This window comes from Cervus elaphus, chromosome 11, assembly GCF_910594005.1.
Source record: "Cervus elaphus chromosome 11, mCerEla1.1, whole genome shotgun sequence".
Taxonomy (NCBI): Eukaryota; Metazoa; Chordata; class Mammalia; order Artiodactyla; family Cervidae; genus Cervus; species Cervus elaphus.
The window spans coordinates 6,542,011-6,564,965 of NC_057825.1; the positions used below are offsets into that span (position 1 = coordinate 6,542,011).

Sequence of the window (22,955 nt, forward strand, 5' to 3'; positions counted from 1 at the left end):
CGTCACGCCGTCTCCAGCAACCGCTGTGATGAGCTGCGCCGACCAGCATGTCTGGGCCCCACCCTCCCCGGCCTGAGGCTGTGCCCACGGCACGTATTCAGTCCACTGCGGCGAGGAAGATGGATAGACATCCCGCTGCTTGAAGACACAGCCTGGTCAGTAGCGGACAACGTCTTCTCCAGAAGAGAACCTGACCTCCCTGAGTGCTGCAGCGATCGACAAGAGCTGCTTTCAACTGTGTCTGCCTCAAGACCCGGAGTCAAATGCATGCTGATACCCCCCAGACGAAGAACCCAGATCGCTGAGCAGGCCTGCTGGGGGGCCGAGGGAGGGACCCCTCAGGCAATTAGGTCCCCAATGTTTCAAAGGCCTCCTAAAAAACGGGCTTCCCAGGTGGCACAGTGGTAAACAATTCATCTGCCAATGCGGCAGACCCGAGAGACATGGGTTCGATCCCTGGCTCAGGAAGATCCCCTGGAGGAAGGCACAGCAACCCACTCTAGTATTCTTGCCTGGAGCATCCCATGAACAGAGGAACCTGGTGGGCTACAGTTCATGGGTCACGCAGAGCTGGACACCACTTAGCAATGGAGCACACACGGGACAAAAAGCTGGCAATGTGTCCGTGAGGAGGCAGGTTCTCAGCCTAGGGATGTGACAGGCCCCTCTGCTTTCGGCTGTAGGTTACACGAACTCAGGGTGGTATCCCTGGTTAAGTGACTACTTCAAAGTGTTGACCAGAAGCTGTGACCAGGATGATGACAGAGAAGGAATTTTGGGTGATCTGAGACAGGAAAGGTTTTGAGGTTTAAAGAAATTAAAAATCATTGTATTAAGCCAATCTCAAAAAATAGGTATTTTTTTTGCTCTCATTCTGTCTTCATGACAGTCTACTTAGCTATGGTTTTCACCCTTCCCAGGGTCACAGACTTGTTTGAAAATTTGTTGAAGGCCACATACCCCTGCCCACACCTGTGGTGCCGGGTGCCACACGCCGGGGTAGGGCATCACGGACGCCACGGGACAAACAGCAGAGTCAGAGGGTCGCCACGTGCTTCAGTGAGGTGGCCCTGAGCATAGAACGGAACCCTCCGCAGGCTTGACCCATGCCCCTCACCTCACGCCATAGGAGATATGGGCGTTCTATGAATGCTCCTGTCACACCACCCAGAGAGACAGCCATTGTGTTACTCAAAGAAAATCACTGATTCCCATTAGAGTAACCGGTTAGGTAAAATATCAGGGCAGAGGATGACCTAAAAGTTATTGTTCCAATCAAACAACAACAAACACAGTTCTGGACACAGAGTTGGAGTTCAGTAAATACTTAAAAGCAGTGTGAGCTTTAGTTTTCGAAGTGCTCAGTACAGAGTGCAGTCAGTCAACACCACTACACTGTAGGTGCGGTTTCTAAGACGGTACCTCTCGAATGTCTACAGCAGCCAGGAGCCGGCAAAGCTCTTTTTGCACGGGCTGGAGAGCAAGCGTTTCAGGCCCTGTGGGCCAGGTGGTCTCTGCCAAGCCCCTCAGCTCTGCCACCGCAGTGCAGAAGTGGCCACAGACCACAACCATACACAGGGGCACGGCTGTGTTCCAATAAAACTATCTACAGAAACAGGCGGAGGGTTACTTCTCTTCCTTTCTCAGCAGTGGGTTTTTTGTTAGGCCTGTTTGTATGAATAAACCCAAATAAAACATCCCCCCGCTTAATTGTCCAGAATGAACAGACATCTTCGTCACAAGAGTATGGCCAGCTAAGTCTGAAACGGGCTTGGCAGGCACAGGAGAAGAGAACCAGGTAGCCTTCCATCCCCGTTCATGGTCCTCGTGCCCACCAGAGACTCAACAACTCTCATCCCTAACACACAGTTCTCAAACTTTCGGTCTTGAGACCCCTTCCCACTTTCAAGAGCTTCTGTTAATGTGGGTCAAGTCTACCAGTACCTACCATATTAGAAACTGAAACAAATTTTTAAAATATTTAATAATTCATTTATAGGTTAACAAAAATAAATACATTACGTGTTAATATAAACAATGTTTTCCTCATAAAATTAAAAAACTCAAACTTCAGGAGAAGAATGAAACTGTTTCCCATTTTTGTAAATCCCTTTAACGTCTGGCCTAATAGAACAGAACTGGATTCTTGTATTTGCTTCTGCCTTCAATCTGGTGTGAGGGAGTGTTCTGATGGAAGTTTATAAAAAAAAAATAGGGCCTGATCAGAGGCAGGCCTTCTCAGAGAACTGCAAACAGTCGTCTTTGATTTTGCATTAAAGCTTGACAAGTGGTAGCTTCTTAAAGACAACTAAGATGGGGAATCTGAAACTGTAGTGATGAACTTTCACACTGTCACAGTAAAATCTGCTGGTCCATCTCAAGCTTTGAACAGATCTTTTATTCATGCACGTGTAACATGTATTGATCAGGTGGAAAATATTGTCTGTGTGTGTAACATGCATTCATCAGGTGGAAAAATATTCTCTCAAAAAAAAAAAAAAAACAAAAAAAAAAAATTAAAAAAAAAAAAAAATTCTCTCACTGAGTTAAAAGAGATCTCTGAAATACTGAAACTTTTCATAAAATATTTAAAATATCATAAATATCATAAAATATTTACATTTGTTAATATCACCTCTGTTCATACCAGATGTCTATAAAGAATTGGGAAGCTGTCAAGTTTACAGGGGTAGATTCTACATTTTCCTAAATTAAAACCTGTGTTTTCAAGTGAAAATGAGATCACTGACAACAAATACTTCTTCTTTTCTGAAGGGACATACACACTTCATTCATTTTCAAGAAAATGTCTGTCAAAAGCCCAGGCCTGAGTAACTGTAGTTTGATCATCATCATTCCTTCAAGTAAAAACAGTGTCCTGGGCCTTCCCTGGTGGTCCAGTGGTTAAGAATCCATCTGCCAACGCAGGCGACATGGGTTCGATCCTTGGGTCGGGGAAGATGCTACACACTTTGAGGCAACTAAGCCTGTGAGCCACGACTACTGAAACCCACACGCCCGAGAGCCCATGCTCCACAAGAGAAGCCACTGCCAGAAGACCTCACATCACAACTGGACAGAAGCCCACGCAAAAGGAGCAAAGACCCAGCACAGCCCCAAAAAACGTCCTGCGGAAAAGCAGCTAGCGGAGCTCACAGCTCACACAGCTGCCACACGTGCTCTTCCTCAGGATGACCACCACACTCCAGAGGGAAGCGGAAGTGCTTCCTGGGCACGTCCCACTCCACACAGAGTGGTGAAGGATGTATGTCCAAGGGCTGCGATGCAACGACACTAGAAGTTTCTCCTAATTCATCAAGGGCACTCTTCCATGAAATGAGCCTTCTCCACCCCTGCGAGTAGGTGAGAATGAAGAGAAGGCAGCGGCCCCCAGCAGTTTGGGGCCACCGCCGGGAAGTGTGCCGAGGCGCCAGCAGGTCTACGCACACTGCTTCTGCCGACACCACCGCAGAGACCAACAGCAAGGAAGGCCGGTCACATCACGTCACGAAGAGAGTTCTGATCCCGAGGACCCTCTCGAGGGCGGTCGCCCTGACGAACCGCTGTGACCTCTGGAGGTCACAGCTACTTTCAGAACATGGCAGCTGCTGGAATGAAGCCACTTGCCCACTCCCCCAGCAACCAGCCAACCACCATTTGTTTCAGGGCTTTTGAAGCTCACATTAAAGCTAAGATTCCCCAGAATGCTTCCTCTGAAATTTTCCTCAGAAACTCAAGGGGGCGGGGGGGAGGGAGATGCTCAGAAGCAGACTGTTAATTAGATGCAGGGCGTGTATCCCCAAGGCGTCCTCTGAGCTAATGACACTGGAGAAAGACAAAGGAACAGGAAGGCAGGCTCAAGGGCAGAAACGGTGAGCTCTGGCAGGCTCGAAACGCAGCGGCAGCAGTCAGATGTGCCTGTGAAGACTCCATGAGGCTGCCTCTCAGAACGCAGAGCAGCAGGGACTCTAAATGACAAAGGACCCGAGAGGAGCCACCGCGTGTGAGAGGAGACAAATGCGTGACTTTGGGACAGGGGGCAGTCTCGCCCTTCGTGCTTTCCTTTTAAACTCTCTCAGCTTCAGTCAGAAGGGATCAAGAGACAGAGGTCAACAACAACGCAAACCCACACTCTCTGAAAGCACCACGAACCCCAAGAGCAGAGAGAACGACGACAAACGGCGCGACCCCTGCTCTCGATCAGTCAGCGTGGACGGCACTTGAAGCTGCCATTCTTAAGCCCAAGTCGCTGTCAAGATCATGTGATTAGTCAGTGGAATAATGAGCCTAAGAATAAGAACCAAAGTGTCAGGCTCCATCCAGCAAAAAGCTTCAAATTCCAGTAGGAGGTTTCGTCGTCCTCGGCCTTCACTCTGTCAGCTGTCTCAAGGATGGGCAAGATCTCAGGAAGGGCAAGCTGAGGAGCAGAGGGTCACCAGCACATTCCAGGCCCAGCGGTCCCGGGCAGTGTGCTCACTCGAGCCTTCCGTGCCGCCTCACCGCTGTCCTGGGCGGCAGAGCAGGGCACGGCCCCTCAGCAGTCACGCCTGAGGAGGGCCTGCCAGCACAGCCAGCTGTCCCTGAGCTCTCCGCAGGGGAGATGTCAATGGCGGGGACACGGCTGCCCTGACTCTGCCAGTGTCACAGTTTTCAAAGTACAGAGTGAAATATGCATCTGGAGATGAGCTCAAAAGCATCCCCCAGCCTAAGTCAGTTCAATGAAAGAACTTGGATCAAGAAGACACCCCTATTCTCATCTACTCTGTCCCCCTTTCAAAGGGTTTGCCATATCTGCTAATGGGAAATGGGTGCCTTCTTAATGGTCTGTCCCCTGAAAATGGTGGACGCAAGCCCTGGCGTGTCCCCCCGAGGACGGCGGACGCGGGCCCTGGCGTGTCCCCCCGAGGACGGCGGACGCGGGCCCTGGCGTGTCCCCCCGAGGACGGCGGACGCGGGCCCTGGTGTGCGCTCACGACTTCTGGCTCTCAGACTGGCTCTCCACTCAAGAGGCCCCGTGCTGTCACCTGGTGGAAGAAATAGGAAACTGCCTCGTGTGCCCTCGACGATGACAAAAGCATTCCTACTCCACAATGCTTCTCTTCACTATGGATGTCGGGGGACAGGGGTGACCCCACCTGGCTGCACCATCTACCCCAGGGAGGACACTTCACCAGGATGCTCAGCCAACGGTCAACTTCTCATGGAATAAATGGTCACCAAGACAATTAATTGCCACAGTCACCCTTTAAGTCCTCTAAGAGCAAGGTGGAGAAGACGGAGAGGCGTCAGAGGGTCAGGACAGCGGAGAGAATGGGAGAAGGCAGCGCTGAGGAAGGACCAGGAACTCACCAAGGGGAAGAAGAAGACAGATAAAACTGATCAGCTGGAGGACGCTACCCTTGGGAATTTTAGACATTTTCAGTCGAACAGTCAGAAAAATGAACCCAGAACTACAAGAGTAAAAAAAAAAAAAAAGTTGACAAGTCACATCTCAACACATTAAAGTAAGAGAAAGACATATTAAGTTATACAAATAATAAAACGGGACTTCCCTGGTGGCACAGTGGGTAAGAATCCACCAGCCAAAGCGGGGACACCGTCAATCCCTGGTCCATGGAAGTTCCACATGCCTCGGAGCAACGAGGCCTATGAAGCACAACCACTGAGTCCACTTGCTATAACTGCTGAAGCCCACGTGCCTAGAGCCCACGTGCTCCAGAACAAGAGAAGCCCCCACAAGGAGAAGCCCACGCCCCGTGACTAGAGAAAGACCGCAAGCAGCAACAAAGAGCAGCAACCCGGCCAAAATATAAATAAAATAAGTAAATAAATACAGCAGTGTATACATGTTACCCCCCAAAAAAAAGAAATAATAAAACTAACTTTGCATTTAACATGCATAGAAGAAGGATGTTAAAAAAAGAAAGTCACGATTATGCTCAAACAACAAGCATTCCCAGAAGGTGGGTTTTATTTTCTACTTTGGATTCTCCTGTTTGTGACAAGATGCTTTATTAAGACTCTCATTTGTGGTTTGTTTTCTGTAGCTTTCCTTTATCCACTGCGAGAAGGCAGGAGGGTTCTCTGAGATCCACGACTCAGAGGAAGGCTAGGCAGCCAGCTAAAAGCAGAGCACATTGCAGCTTCAGCTCGCTGAAAAGAATCTATCCCAGAGGGCATTCCAGAGGGAGAAGGGAACCCAGGGCCTTTGTAGGAAGAGAGTAAAAAACACAAGGGAGCTATTTCCTGGGACTAGAAAGAAAGTGAGCTGACACATTCTGTGAGGGGTGGGCCTGTGGCCCCCGGGGAGCCAGGGGACCTTGGGAGCCTGGAATCTGAGCACTGACCAGGGCTCCCAGCCTGGCATGACCCTCACACACCAGGCTACTCACAGCAAGACCCGGATAGCAGGAATCTCTCGACAGGAACTACTGTGGGCCCCAGACTGAGCACTGTGCTCTCAGTAAGAACCCCAGATTGTGCCTGACACTGGTGGGAAGGCTTGAAGTCAAGTTAATTTAAATTAGAGAAAATAATGTGATATTCATTGCACAGCAAGTGTGGAGGAAGATTCCTACCTACTATTTACCAAATTTTCCAAAATGAATCCATATTACTTTTACAATCAGAAAACAGACTGACAACAATATTTTATCTAACAACAAGTGAATAATCTGCCTTAAAGAACATTAGTAGAGCACTGGGTGTGTGACTTCATGGATCCAGAGGCAGGTGGGACCTTTGCGAGTCTGGCTCCTTGACCCCTGTGGCCTGAAATCCCCACTTGGCCCATGGCACCCTGCAGTCCTGGACATGATTCAAATAAGCCCAGAGACGCACAGAACACTTGTGGTTTCTTTTCTGACTTAGGAGGCCGGGTCGGAAAGCCAAGAAGATGCAGGAGAGTTCTAACTGCACGACAACTTAAAAATCAGAGCGCTTTAGAGGTTCTTTCTGGCATCAGTCTCTTTTTAAATTAATACAGACACATCTATTTTGAAAGTGTGTTAAGTCAGCAGGAAGGGATGCTTTACACATAGCCATCCCGGATCCATAAGACCTTCTGTTCACACGGGGAGGTGTTATCTGGTCCTTCCAAGACAACGTTTGCTCCTCCTGACTCAGTTTTGAGAAGGTGAGGATCACACTCACGAATGGAAATGCAGTGAATCATCTGGTAAGCAGAGTCACCCCCAAGCCTTACACAGCGGGTCTCGGCAATGCTCCCCACCTGCCTCGCCACCCAACAACTGGGCTGCTCTTACAATGCCCCTGCCCACCCACCCCTCTCCCACAGAAGCCAGCATCTTGAGCCCCCACCTTCCCTCTCCCCCTCCACAGTGCCCCGGCACAAGGCTTTAGGGAAGGCTGGCCAAAAGAACAAAAAGAACACAAAGGAACTTGCCTTTTCCATCTGTGGCTGACGCTTCTTGTAAATGCCTGATTGACCTAAAAATAAATATTTGCAGAACAAAAGGTTAGCTAACAAATTTGCATTCCTCTCCATTTTCAGTGCTAGTAACTTGAGGCCTTGAATTTCTCTACATAAACTGAAAGGCTGGAACAGATGACTTTATAGAGCACTCCCTAGACATGGTGATGGTTGATAACCAAGCCTCAGGCATGTGTGGTTCTCAAGCCTGAGAGTTAAAGATGCCCTCTGCTGGCTGAAAGAAGTCTGGCAAGGGCCTGGTGTGAGGGGAGAGATCAAAACAGTCGTGCCTGCATCTTCTGTTAGGTTGGTGCAAAAGTAACTATGGTTTTGCATTGTTGAACTTCGCTGTTTGATACTGGAATACATTCTTAAATAAATGTGGTTATGTTATACATCATTTTAATGCACATTCCTCGCTTTATTACTTGCTGTTTATTTTATATTTATTTTAGACTAGGGAAATGACTACCATTCCTTCAAGCATCTTGACAACTTCTTGGAGGGAAAACGCTTCCACAACCAGCAGGAGGCAGAAAATACTTTCCAAGAGCTCGTTGAATCCCAAAGTGTGGATTTTTAAGCTACAAGAATAAACAAACTTACTTCTCGTTGGCAAAAATGTGTTGATGGTAACGGTTCCTATTTTGATTAATAAAGCTGTGCTTGAGCACAGTTATAGTGATTTAAGGGCTTCCCTGGCGACTCAAACAGTAAAGAATCCATCTGCAATGCAGGAGACCTGGGTTCGATCCCTGGGTTGGGAAGATCCCCTGGAGGAGGGCATGGCAACCCACTCCAGTATTCTTGCCTGGAGAATCCCCATAGACAGAGGTGTCTGGCGGGCTACAGTCCATGGGGCCGCAAATAGTCAGACACGACTGAACAACTAAGCACACGTAGTGATTTAAAATTCACGGCCCAAAACTGCCATTACTTTTCACCAACCTAATACCTAATCTCAGTCCCACAGCTATGCCCCCACCCCAAACGCACTAAGACAATGCAGGCTCATTGAGCTCACCTGCCACCTGGAGAGAACGGACCCTATAAGGTCACAGGCTGACCTCTAAAGCCTAGACCTACCTAGGGGCTGTGAGCACAAGGATTTGTGCAAACTTGTTTCATTGCCTGGGGATTTCTAACTTTGCCGAAAACATGCTGGCCTCCAAGGAGTCTTCTCCAGCTAGGAAGTGCTGGCAACTAATTACCATTAGTACAGTTCACACAGGGGAACAGGAACGTGCCTAAGGAAGCTGTGGACCAGCGTTCCAGGCAGAGTTGAAAGGCACGGAAGGAGGGACTGTCTGAGAGGAAGGGCACAGCTCGAGCAGACCCGGTGTCTCATGGACCTGGGCTGCAGACCGAGCCCAGCCAACCACTCTCGTCTGGACTATGAGTAAGTCATTTCTCCCAAAAGCTCTGTAGTCTGCCCACCTGGGAGAAGTGAATGGCACAACACATGGAATACGGAGCACAAAGATGACACCAAACCAGTGCTGGCTGACTCTGAATGTCCAAAAGAAATTCTGACACTGTGTCTTAAATTACCTCTCTAGTACTTGAGTTTTTCTCATTTTACAGCAATTTTCAGAACATCTACCATGAAGAATCTTGCCATTTGGCATCTGCTCCTTAGTGTTGCAATCAACAAATGGCAGGAAGTGACCCCTTGTAGCTCCGCAGTGCATTTCGGCCTTCCTCAATTTCCCAGGTCCCTTCTTTTTTGGCCACACTCTGTGGCTTGCAGGATCCTAGTTCCCGGACCAGGGATTCCAACCGGAGCCCCCTGCAGTGGAAGCTCAGAGTCCTAACCACTGGACCACCGGGGAACCTCCCCACAGGTCTCTCCTATGTTACTGTCCTGAGGGTGACAGACATCAGAGTGGGGGCTGAGGCTCTGTTCCCTAGTAGTAAGACGCTCTTTCCAACTGGAGACACTGGTCGTCCTGTTTCAAATGTCTGGGTCGCTATTCCTGAACAGGATATGGGGCGGTTGTGGAGACTAAGAAGACTCATTTGTGCTTTCTCCTCTGCAGGCAGCTGTCTGCTGAAGGGATATGTGAACATGTGTGATGTACGAGTTAGGTTAAGAGTGAATCTAACATGCTCGGGACTTCCTCAGTGGTCCAGCAGTTAAGACTCTGTGCTCCAAATGCAGAGGCCCAGCCTTGATCCTTGGTCAGGAAACTAGATCCCACGTGCCGCAACTAAGAGCCCGCATGCGGCAACTGACATCCAGTGCACCCCAACAAATTGTAAAAAAGTGAATCTGACTAACTGAAACGAGGATTACCCTCCACTGACACCACGTTCTAAATAAACAGAATAACAAACGACCCCATCAACCCCAGGAGCCTAAAAATACTAATTCACTGTGAGGGGCACTGCAGTATGGGAACACCTCACTTCTAAGAGAAGACCCCTAAGTCTATTTTTTAAAACTTTATTCCAAAAGAACTGATTGCTTTCAAGTGGCCACAGAACTAGATCATAATGAGGGCAAGTGTCTGATTTCTGTGAGCCTTTCTTTCGCTACTTTCTTTCTTACTTCCTACCAAAACAAGAATTTCCTTCACTTGGATGAGCTCTAAGGAGGATGTTCTTCCTCATCAATCACTGACTTGGCACTAACTAACATGTCTTTACACACAGTCAAAGCACAGTATATGCATCTAAAGTCTGCCAATTCCAGGAACAAAGCGAACCCATCTGATGACATCTACGTTTATGAGCTGAGAACTACCGCTAGTTTTATGTTGATGTACTTCCTCATTTTCTATCTAACTTGGCAAGAAGAGGCTATCTGCAGGCTTTCTTCAACTCCCTTTCCTTCAAATCCACACGGCTGTTTTATGTTGCTACTGAGTTCTCGTCTCCAAACCCTTCTCCAGCATCTGAAGTGCTAAAAGTCGGTGCCAGGTGAGCGCCACTGCAGTCCCCTGGGGAACCTAACAGAGACACAAACGCCATGGTCCGGCCTGGAGACTAACTCAGGTCAGTCTGGGACCCAGGAAGCTGCTGTGTGCCCCGGGGGACTCTGACCAGGCTGGACGGACACGCCCGCGGCGCAGGGGCACTCACCACACCACGGGGAAGAGGATGGCGCCGCAGCACAGCAGGTCAACGAGAAACAGGGAGTCCTTCCACAGGCCGTACTCCGTCGCCCCCTCCTCGGTGGACTCTATGATGATGTAGGCCACGTTGGCCAGCACCTGCGGGACAGGAGGCGCATGCACAGATCTGTGCGACAGAGCCCCGGGGGGCGGTGGGCACCCGGCCTACAGGCTGGGCTGTGTGTGCTCCATCCTGCATTAAGCAATTAGCATGTTACGAAAAGTCCCTCAGCTGGTCAGACACAGGGCAACAGTTTAAAACCTGTGACACCTCTGAGCACAAGAGAAACACAAGTGATGAACTACTCTTTTGAAGATTATCACTAGGTGAGAAAGCAGGGGTCCCACCTCTACTCCAGGCAAAGCCCGTGGTCCCAAACACTGTGCTTCACTGCTCTACAGGGAATTCTCCGTATTTCCACAAAACTAGGAAACCTGTCGTGCTGTGACTTGGGAAGGGTAGTTTCTCTTTCCGTCTAGGACATATCCGTTAAATCATCACTGAGGCCACACTTAATACACATACAAAACTTAGCCTGAAATTTCAGTCTCCCACTGACACCAGCCTCTGGACTCCTCCAACAACCCAGTCCACGGTAAAGGTCTGCACCTGTGGCTCTGTCTACGAAGAAACGGGAAATAGACAGCTTCATTCCATCCTGCCCTCAGTTCACACTCTGGACACAAGGCACAAGATGTTCCCAGAGGCGCTGGTGTGGAACCAAGCGCCAACAGTGGTCCTGAAACGCTGTTTTTACACGCTCACTCCCTACTCAGGAATGCGCAGTGGCTCCCATGACCAAAAGGAAACAGTTTCAACTTGTCAAGGCTGATGTTCGAGGACTTCCCAGACTAGCCCTTACATTTAAATACTCATAACTTCCTTACATTTGATTGTCTAAACGGCCTTGCTTCCCCAGAGTGACCTGCCATGTAACCTTGTGTTTTTGTTCCTTCTGGGGAACAGAAGAGGGAAGGCTGGGAAGAGCCTCCATTACGTCACTCTGGGCTGCGTGAAGAAGAGTGGGGCTGAAGGGGAGGGCAGCTGCTCCTGGAGGGAGGGGGAGACGGGGCAGGAGGACCCCGGCCACCGCCTCCCAGCTCTTGAGACCTTGGCAGGATGGAGAACCCTACCCGCCAGAGAAGTGGCCGTGGTGGCTCAACAGCCAAGACCCATCCAGCGCCTCAGCCTCTCCCGCTCACCCAACGGTAACGTCACATTTGCCTCTATCACGTGTCTGTCCTTAAAATCTAGGCCATGCCCATCTCCACCAGACAGCTCTTCCAGATCATTCGAATTGAAGGGAATACTCTCTCGTTGGAAACTGACAGCAACTGGTCTATACCATTTACCTGGCACTAATACATGTCTCTTATGATTGAAAGTGAAGATGGTTTTGCCACAAACATTGCCAAACCATCAATCACCAGGTGAGTGGGCTGACCTGGGTGCCTGGGAATTGGCACCGTTCCAATCCTCACCTGCCACACTTGCACTGGGCTCCAAATGATCACGGACAAGAACGACTTTATCAAACAGATGCTCTCTGGTCAAGCAGAGCTGAGAAGCTGTGTGTCCCTGCTAGGATCTGTGTATCATGCACCCTTTACATCCAGGCTCTACCTCCAACAAGACTGCTACACTTAAGACAAACTTCCTCTCCTGAAGGGCTCACAGTCTTATAAAGTTGGCCTCAGTCCAAGGTCCCAAACACATGAAGCACTTAATAAAGGTTTGCCCCAATGTCTCATATTCTACCTTGTGGAAACTCACTGGTGTCATTCACATTTTACAATAATTTGCTGGGAATCTCCTGGCGGTCCAGTGGTTAGGACTTAGTGCTTTCACTGCCACGGTCCAGGTTCAATCCCTGGTTGGGGAACTGAGATTCTGCAAGCCGAGCAGCATGGCCAGAACAAAAAGAAATCGTTAACCAAGTCACGGTGTAGCCAAGCTTCTCTGCCAAGAGGACCGTCAGATGCAGAAAAGAGGCAGTACGTGTCCCTAACTTCTCTGCAGCTCCCTGTTCATGTGCTGTTTAAAGATGGTGGATGGTGGAGCATCTCCCAGTGCAAGAACCTGAGATCTAGGCCCATCAGAATCCAGAAAGACAAGCCCAGGCTTCAGCCCCAAAGGCAGAGGAGAGGGGTTTCCGGGAGACCCAACTCCCTCTCCCCAGACAGGCCTGGAGCTAAGCCCAGCAAAGGCTCGGGAGGAGGCGGACGAGCAGGGCTGGGGACCCTTTACCTGCAGTGGGATGACCACCATGAAGACCTTCTTGTCTTTATCAGAAAGGATGTGCTTAATGAAAGCCCAGCCAGTGCCGATGAGTGCGATGGTGATGAACAGCAGTGCCCCCTTCAGGCTGCAAAAAGGAAGAACGAACAGACATCAGAGAGTATCTTTAGCCTTTCATTCTGAGTCACAGTCTACAGCTCATTCTATGATTTCACGCACTTCCCCCAAAAGACAGATGGCCAGATGGAGGGGACGCACGTCAATGAACAGCGCTTTTTTTCTGGCACACAAATAGTTAGCTGCACGGCCCATTGTTGTGGTGGGGGGACTCCTTTGGGAGCATACTGACAGCCCCAAGTTTTCCAGTCAGGACAGCCATCCACGTGCCACACGGCTGCCCTGGGAGGGTGGCGCCATCTCCCTCGCCCTGAGGCAGGTCTCGGGCTAGCTCAGCTCCCCCACCTTGCCCAGCCATTCCGCCACAGGACGGGTACTTCCCGAGGCACTCTCAGTACTCACAGGTGAGTGATGTAGTACACCACAGCCCACCCTTCGATCGGGAAGCCCTGGGAGGAGATGTAGTGGTAGTCAATCTGCAAGAAAACAAGTACATTTCAGAAAGGCCATCTACCAACGCCTTACACACAGCTGGACAGGAAATGCCACCAGAGGCCCTTGTGATGGGGACACTCGCCCCACTCCCTAACACTGCACTTTCGGATGCACAGTGAAGCGTGTTGAGCGCCCTGCGAATGGCAGGGAGCTTGAGAAACTAGACAAAAGGGTTCCACGTCACTAACACCTAGTCCAGGTCCCTCTCTTTTCTTTTTTGGCCCCACTGCATAGCATGTGGGATCTTAGACCCTGACCAGGGATCGAACGTGCAGCCCCTGCATTTGAAGCATGGAGTCTTAACCTCTGTACCAGCAAGGAAGTCCCAAGGTCGCTCTCTTGAGGCAGATGATTCATTCTGGCAAATGGCTGCCTCTTCTTGAAAGAAATCTCCAAGGGAGTCCCTTGGTGGTTAGAATTCCAGGTTTTCACTGCTGAGTCCCAGGTTCAATCCTTGGCCAGGGAAACTGAGATTCCATAAGCGGTACTAAATGGCTAATTAGTGAATTAATATATAAAAGTAAAGATGTAAAAAACCAAAAAAAAAAAAAAGAATCCTCCAAATGTCACAGGTCTTTTCAATCCCAGGCAACAGCTTTCTCTCTCATAGCCTTGCTGCTTACATAATACTCAGTTAATACTCAGTTAAAAAACCTATGTGGAATCACCAAGCTTCAACTCTATTTTCTTTGGGGGAAAAAAAACCAAACCTGTCAATTTAGAGCTACCTGAAGCTACTGATGAATTTTTACTAAAGTGGCCAGCTTCAGTAGTGCCCCAAATGTTTACAGGCAGGATGCCCAAAGCTGACATCAGTTCCTTCATGCATCTTTCATTCCTCTGCACGTGGCTGTCTGGATATGAAAGTGACCCAAGAATCCTATGACTCATTATCTGCATGATTCCAGAAGGAATCTTTTTACCTTAATCCAAATGGGAAACTAGCCAAATAATCGTCATTTCTTGAAACTACAACTGGATACATTACTTTTTCTAGGACAACATTTTTAAGGGCAGTAGGCTCCTGAGAGAGTCTGGAGACTGTCACCCTCACAGATGGGGCCCACAGATATCTCGCAGGACTACAAAGTGGGAAAGCTGTGATTGTCTCCCACGGCCTGGCTCATTTCAGTCTGCATTGGCACTAAATATTCAGAGCTTGACTCAATTCTTATGCCTCAATCTTTAGAGCGTCAGTTTCCTCTCAAGCAAGTATGCTAACAGTGAATTTCAAATCAAATGGGAATGTGGGGGAATATTTCAAAAAATAAAGGAAGCTGTTGCAACAATTCATCAGGTGGCCCTCTAATCTCAAGAAATGATTAGGAGAGTGAAAAAATAAAACACCTACAAGAGAAAACTCTGTGTCTGTAGGTAATATCTAAAGATGTCTTAAGTCTAGCACTAGGGAGGCTATGATGATTTATCCCATGACCAGCCCTTTCCGGACGAAAAGAGGCTTCATGGCAAAGGTATTCTTTTATCTTTTGTTTGATGTAGCCTGTCTTCCAACTTATTTTCCCTGATAGTACAGGCATTTCATAAATGACCCCAAAACACAAATACGTACTGCGTGGAACACCAAGGAAAGAGACTTGGTGAAAGGAAGGGCAGCCATCAGCCAGTGAATTTTAAATACATCATTCCTATAAAACAGACAGAAAAGAATTTAAGGACAATTTCACACTCCCAAAGGACAGCCGAAGCTCCACCCATCATATATTTATAAGGAAGCCATAAGTATGATCTAAGCAAACCACAAACACAAGAGGTTTTTAAAAAAGTGGTTGCTGCCAGCAGAGAGGCCGTGGAATGGAGTCCCAAGCTGCCTCTACCATGTAATCCAACTCTGTGAATGGAGCCAAGTTACGCACAATGGGTTCCCAGGCCTGATAAGATGGAAATCTAAACAGGCTGCCCGTTTCCTCTACGGAAACCACCCTGGAAAGCCCACAGAGGCAAGAAAGAGGCAGATGGATCTATGAAAATGGCACAAAATCCCCAAGAAGGCAGAGGTGACTGGGCACAGCTCTAGGGGAAATCGCTAGCCCAGAGGAGAGGTGGGCATGGTGCTAGGTAGCAGGGATGGTCGAAGACAGTGTCCCTCTCTGTCCCCTCAAGGCTGGAATGTGCCAAACACACCAGGCCAGTGAAACACAGCAGCCACTCCCCCCACCTCCTCCACGGGCACTAGTCCACCCTCAGGCTGCCAGGCATTTGATTCCTCTACCCCTTCCCGCCTCGCCCTAGGAGTTAACCTATGAGACACACAAAACCATGACAGAAGAAGTTTTAAACCCTGTGAAAAAATGCAAAGACTCGAGTAAGAGCGGCGGGGGATTCCCACTCTCTGATGTCAAGACAATCTGCAAAGATGCAGCAGTTAAAAAATGGGGAACAGTGAGCATCAGAGAAGTAAACCAACAGAGCAGACTAGAAAGCTTAGAGATGGATTTGTGCATGTATGGAAGCTTAATATTTAAAGTGATACCAAGTCAGTGGATGCTTAATAACTGCTTAATAACTGATACTGGAGGGGGGGGGGAACTCAGCTCAAACCTATATAATAAATGAGGAAAGCTGACCTCAGCTTCACACTTACCTATACCCCAGGGGGATTTGGCTGCTAAACAGAAAATACACATTTTGTGATCTGGAGTAGGAATGGGCCTCTCAGGATCCATGAGGCACGACCCAGAAGACTACAATTACATGGCCTCGACTCCATTAATGTGAAAGATTTTTCCTCAACAATTCAACTGGGAAAAGAAATCTGCAATGTCTTAAGACATACAAGGGACTAAGATTCAAATGTGCAAGGAACTCAAGCACCAGGGACAGACAGAAAACCGAAAGAAGAATAATGCAAATACAGGCAGTCACACGGGGAAGCCCAAAAGGCTAACATGTCTCTGCAAAGGTAATTCTTATCATCGATAATCAGAGACCCGCCAGAGAAAACGAGGCACCTTTCAGGCATCAGTGCTGGCGCCTGTGCGGGCCCAGGCACTCCAGGAAGCGACCTGGCAGCGCTCAGCGAAACTAAAGGAGGGCTCGCTCCACACCCAGGGCGCCTCCTTCCGGAATGAACCTCAGAGGCTGCCCGAGCCATCTGGGGACAGGCAGGAGGGCGGGTGGCAGTGTGCGGGAGCAGGGAGATGAGGACAAGCTAAGGGTCCACCACGAAGGGGGCAGGTGAGCGAATTGGGGCGCCCACTGGATGACATGGAGGAGCTGAACAGCCATGAACTGGGCGCACACAGCGATGTGTCTGCATCTTAAAGAGGAGGTTACCGAGTGAAAAATGTACAAAAACAATACCTACAGACAGGACAGTTCATGTAAATTAAAAATACATTCAATACCAATAAACATGATTTGTTCAAGATATACAAATACCCCAAAACACAAGCGAAACACATTTGGGCGGCTGGCCGTGGGTGGGAAGGAACGAGAGAGGAGACAGGAAGTGGAACAAGAGAGGGCCTTGCACAGAACGATAAGGAGGGTGGGTCGTGAGTGACGCACACCGGTTTCCGGGCTGGCTTCCTCCCTGGGTCTTTCCTGCTCCAGGGCCTACCTACTTGAAGGTCAAAAGGGAAATCAAGGCCAGAGGAGTCTGTCTGTCCTCAATAGCCACGAGACTCACCCAGGCTGCAGAGCTGGCAAGGGCTGGGCTCACCCCCACGGCCCAGCCCCCTCGACCCGCAGCCCGGGGACAGCGTCGACGGCAGGTGAAAGCAGGCAAGAGTTGGAGCTCTGGAGCGGCAGCGACCGGGCTCACACCCGGGCTCTACCCTGACCGCCCTCCTCTCATGAGGCCTCCGAAACCTCTGTTGAAAGTGGCACCACCACACCCAGCACCTGGCTGGGCGGGGAGCAGCTCCAAGCAGGCCATCTGTCCGTGTTTGCTCCCCCGCTCCCCGTGCTCCGGGGCCACGACGGCACAGCAAACCAACGTGGGCCCAGGCCAGCTGTGCCCGGGACGCCAACCGTGGCTCTCACCTCCCCTCTCGAGGCCTCAACAAGACAAGGCCCAAGTCTCCCAGTTCCCTCCAGCTCTAAGGGCTGTGAGACTCTGAAAGGCAGCCTTGGAGTCACTTCCGTGACGTGACTCGAATCACCAACCCCACGTGGCTCAAGACTCCTGGAAAAACATGGCGGTGGGGGTGGGGGTGGGGGTGGGGCAGAGAGCCAGAATACACATTTCGTTTTTTTTTGTTTTTTTTTTTTCAGAATACACATTTCTATATCTACACTACACTTCAACAGACGTTTAAGATATGCTGTCCAAAGCAGGTCAGCCTCGTTTAACCACAGATTTTAAACTGTCGTCACAGTTTTATATAAAGTGAACCAGTGACAGTGACTATTGCCTCGCTAAATAAAGGGAAATTAAAATACCACTGAACATCTGGCCAATCTATTTTGCATGTGCCTCATCTGTGCATAGCACTCAGATTTGCAAAGCCCTCTTGTACACATCATTTCAGGGGAAATCACACAAGAAATCTGAAGATCTAAGACTTTGAGAGGAAGGCAGATCATGACAGATTATGACTGTTCCAGTTCTGCAGCTGAGGAAAAAGAGATTTATAGAGTGAAGCCAGGCACACTGCAGTCACTAGCAACAACAGTCAGCATTTACATTTGAAAACCAGGTTTCCAACACCTAGTTCTTACTTGTCTACTACAGGTAAAAGCAAAACCTTCTTAAAAACAAACAAACACACACCACCCTCCACCATCTTTTATAGCCTGAATTTGCAGGATTTTTTTTCTTATTAATGGTTTCCCGATCTCCAGTCCAAACATGATTATGTCGAGTCCTTCACAAGCAAACAAGACGTTCTTTGCATCCAGTGGGTGGAAAAGATTTACAACAAACAGGAAACAGCAAACCGCACCCAACAGAGCCCAGTACCCAAGCCGAGCCATGTCCGCCAGAAGACAGGCAGGCCACGTGAGCTTAGAGAGGTCTCCGTTTCTGGCCCACCGCTCCAGAGAAAAAGGCATCTGGCATTTGTGGTGCTCATTTATTGTGTGAATTTAAATCTTTATTATAATACCATATTTCCATACCATCCTTTACACAGTTTATGGGCTTTATAACAAACATTTCACACTATTCTTTAACTGAAAACTAGCATTTCGTTTCCACTTTGTGGGAGGGACACAGAATTAATCACTAGTTCCACTCATATGCTGCTGCTCCCCTCAAATACCAAGAAGAGGAAGTTAAAGCCTCGGGGGTTTCAGGAGAAAGGCCATCAGTCAGGCAGGTGGGCTTTGAAGAGGTTTTCTCGAGCCTCTGGAGGTCAGTGTCTACCCCGGCTGGGCCTTCAGAGCGCGACAGCAGCGCCATGCTCCCACCAGGCCCTGGGCCACGGTCACTGCCCGAATGAGACCAATGCATTCACTCCGAGTCCTGAGCTGTGGTGTCCTTGCTATGGAAAGTGAAGTCGCTCAGTCATGCCTGACTCTTTGTGACCCCATGGACTGTAGCCTACCACGCTTCTCCACCCATGGGATTTTCGAGGTAAAAGTACTGCAGTGGGTTGCCATTTCCTTCTCCAGACCTTGCTATGGAAACACTTTGCTTATACATTTTACTTCGATTGTATATTACTGAAATATTTGGATTTGCTTTTTAAACCAAGCAATAGGAAGTAAATAAACATCATGGCATGCAAAGGCCTCCCACACTTGAAAAAGTAAAGGACCAGTATTTCCTCATCAAGGCTTCTGCAGAGTCCCCCTTGTTTCGGAGAAGATGCCCTTTGAAGAGAATGGGACTGCTAGTGACAAGGCCTCTTGGTTTGGAAGACAGCAACAGGTGAAATTAAGCAAACACATCCCCAAACCCTGGGGGCTGAAGGGCTTGAGGAGGTGATAATTTACCGTCGTTTTCGAAGGATGTGAATCCAGATGGTCCCAGAGAGAAAGAAGAAGAAGGCCATGGAAATGTACAATTTGGGGAGAGGAATTTCTCCCGCTGAGAGGTAGCTGTCAGGATTCTTCTCTGTGATCTCGATCTGAAACCAACATGAGGTTATTTTCACTTTTCAGGAATAGATCATTCCATATTCAGTAATTTGGAATCTCTGCTATTTCACAGAAGCTCACGAAAGTGAGTACCAGAAGGTAACAACAATATTCTTTTCAGAAACAAAGTTATAGATGACTTACAGACACTGTGACACATTTTTTTTTGGCTGCACCCTGAGGCATGTGGGATCCTGGTTCCCTGAACCAGGGATCGAACCTGCATCCCCTGCCTTGTTAGTGCAGAGTCTTAACCACTGGACCACTGAGGAAGTCCGAACAACCACATTCTTAATGCACAGGCTGAAGTGTAAACACATCCTAATGTAAATCCTTCATATTTCCTTTTAAAGAATCCTCTGCTGAAGTATGTTGCCCACTGGCAGAAATGTTATTCTGGCCATGTTTTTCTCTAACTCTGCTTAAATGTTCTTAAAACTGCTCTTAGAAAGAAAAAAACCACCTTGCATTTTACACAGCTGACAACATCTAGCTGGAGCAGCTTTCATATGGTACTCACATCGAGGCTGAATGAAAACTTGTCATTAGACCAAACGTCACTTCTAAGACACTTATGAAAATAAAGACTGTAGAGTCCTTCTTGGTCATCAGTGCTGATGTTAAAGAAAAACTGAAAATGAAGAAGAAAAAGGTTTAAGGATATCCAAATCCTCAGCTAAATTTTTAAATCTCAGAAAGAAATCATGAATACTACAAACAGAAGAAAACAGACTGTTTACTTAAGTTAATCAAACTCCCCTAGAGCAGAGTTCCAATACACATTTTCTTATTCTATGATACCCTCCTAACACTTTAACGATTTTCAAGCTAACAGAAGAGTAGACTGTTTTACACAGTGAATACACATGTACGCACTACCTAGACTCTACAGTTAACACTTTACTACACTTCCTTTATCACATATCTATCCATCAGTGATGGGTTTTTGCCAAAGTCTGCAGAGCTAACTTAAGACGCGGTTATCTAGCTTTCAAGCCCACATATTACTGTTTTGCCCTTTAGGTAAAAAATACTTCGAAAAAAGAAAGGAGGTTCTTCTGGTACTTGAAAAAGTAAAGGACCAGTATTTCCTCATCAAAATGTATCTGTACAATTTTAGACAACAAACAGAGGCTACATATACTACGTTAAGAGATTTTTGTTTTTCAACATATTTCATGTATTCAAATGCTTAATGTAAATCAAAAAATGTTATTTATACATATACACACATACATATAATCACAGAATGTGACTCCTTGATCAATTCTAGGGAACATTTTACTACAAGTCTAAAATATTAATATACTGCTTAGGGCTACATGTACAAGCGGTGAACGATGAAGAAAAGCGAGGAAATGGTTATGGCAACACCTTTCATGACAGGAGTTGCTCTAGAGTTGGGAAGAACCCGAGGGACACAGGCGTGGTGAGCAATGCTCTAGGTCCTGCACCAGGTGAGGACTACGACGGTGATTACTGACAGTCACGGGTCCTCAAAGTAAGTACTGTACACTCTTCTATAGGTGCCGTGCCTCAGAATTGTAAGGAAGGGGAAAAAAGAGACATCTGTAAAAGGGGACTAATGCCAGTACCTACTTTCACAGCTTGCTGGGAGGATGAACTGAGACAATGGTAAGGCGTAAGTACTTAGCAGGATATCTGACATTCATTCATTCATCTGACATTCTTACATTCACTCATCTCCGTAATTACTGACAGGAAGACTACTAGGGCCAGGCCCCAGATGAGGAATTTCACACAGAGCAGCAATAAAGCAGACAGAAAGCCCTGCCCTTATAGTTACCTTCTAAGGGGAGACAGAGACAATAAATGTAACAAATAAACAGTATGCTGTACGTTGGAAAGAAGTATTAAGGGAAAAGGTAGAGTGGGGGGGGCTGCATTTAAAACAGTGCGACTGGAGGAAGCGTTGGTGAAAAGGTGACACGCGAGCCAAGACTTGAAGGAGGAAGAAATTAATCACACAGACTCTGAGGACAAGCTTCTCTCCAGTGGGTACAGCCAGAGCAGAAGCCAAGGCTTTATCTTCTCTAGGAGCAGCAAGGTGGCCTGTGTGGCTGGAACACAGTAACACATAGAATGTGGGGAGGAAACAGGAACTGAGGTCAGAGACGACAGCAGCCAGACCACGTGGGCTTGGAGACCAGCGGGAGGACTTGGGCTTCTGCTGTGAGACCGAGGGGAAGCTGCTGAGGGTTCAGAGCAGATGAGCACCCCACAAACTCTCAGTCAGCGGTTAATACCGATGGCTACTAAAGTTAAATAACATCAACACTGTTAGATCAGCAAAAGAATCTATGGTGAGATAACTCAGAACTGCAGATGCAGGGGCCTTTCAGAGGTGGTACAAACACAGAGATTCTTGAGCATGGGCTACAGGGGTGCAGGCCGTTGTCAGAATTGACAGAACCACACACTCAGGAGCTGTGCATTTCACTTGAAGTAAATGATAGCTCAGTTAATAAAAACTGCTTAGAAAAAGGAGTGATTTTTACAAGTTAATGATAAGAGACTATTTGTGCAGTGCTTTACAAAGCACTTTTATTTTTTAAAAATGATACACCTAACCACCCTGTGAGATGGGTGTCATCATTTTTCATTTTCAGGTGATTAAAGAGTGCGGTTCAGAGGTTAAGTGAATTGTCCAAAGTCACCACCTAGCATGTGGGCTCCGAGATCCAATTCAATGTCCTACCCCACACCCCACACACAGGCTGTGGTGCAGCCGTGAACACTCATGTGCAGTTAACGACAGTGACAGCTGAGCAGGCCCCTCAGGCCTCTGAGTCTCAGTGAACTCATCTCTGAAATGACAGCATCACCCAAAGATGACAATCATCCTTTCAGGTGTAGAATTCTGGGTTTCTGACACACTCTGAATGAGAGGCAGCATATGATCAGAGGCAGAGTTGTGGGGACAGCCAGGGAGAACTGGGTTGGAAACCGGGCCTTGATGCTCACACTGGACATACACAAAGTTATTCTCTCTCAGAGATACATGATTTGATAAGTGGTGGATAACAAGATCCACCTTGTAGGTTTGTTACGGAGAGAGTTACTATAGTCAAATGACTGGCACATAGCATATACAAATTATTATTCCTAAATTCAAAGTTTCTTTAAAAATTCACCCTTTTACATGGCAGAGATAAATTCTACAAAGCTTGACTCAAAGAGATTACGTACCTGGAATGAAACTGCCCCATCATTATTACGAACAGAAAAGGATTTCTCTCCTGTTGCCTAAAAAAGACATTAACAACCTATTTTAGATGAGACCACCAGAAAAAGCAAGTTAGTAAAAATAAAAATTTAAAAGCTCTAAAACATGTTCTTCTAAAATCCTAAATTCACTGGTCTTCAAAAGCTCACTGAAAAAGAAATTCACCATCTTTTCAATATGAATGAAATCCTGTTTCACAAAAAAAGGTAATCCTTTACCCAGGTCCTTTTCTCGGTTATCTCTTCTGTCGCTCCAACAGCCCCC

The 22,955-nt window shown here is 47.9% G+C and overlaps 1 protein-coding gene across 1 annotated transcript in view; it reads right to left on the reverse strand.

The window, feature by feature from the left end:
• Positions 1–22,955, reverse strand: part of GPR107 (G protein-coupled receptor 107) — a 55,888-nt gene that overhangs the window by 17,251 nt on the left and 15,682 nt on the right. The window contains exons 7-14 of the mRNA XM_043916588.1: positions 22,655–22,711; positions 19,965–20,075; positions 19,301–19,434; positions 14,970–15,045; positions 13,307–13,380; positions 12,797–12,914; positions 10,517–10,647; positions 7,406–7,449 (exon numbers count right to left, since the gene is read on the reverse strand). Coding sequence (XP_043772523.1) covers positions 7,406–7,449; positions 10,517–10,647; positions 12,797–12,914; positions 13,307–13,380; positions 14,970–15,045; positions 19,301–19,434; positions 19,965–20,075; positions 22,655–22,711 — 745 coding nt within the window. The remainder of the gene's footprint in view (positions 1–7,405; positions 7,450–10,516; positions 10,648–12,796; positions 12,915–13,306; positions 13,381–14,969; positions 15,046–19,300; positions 19,435–19,964; positions 20,076–22,654; positions 22,712–22,955) is intronic.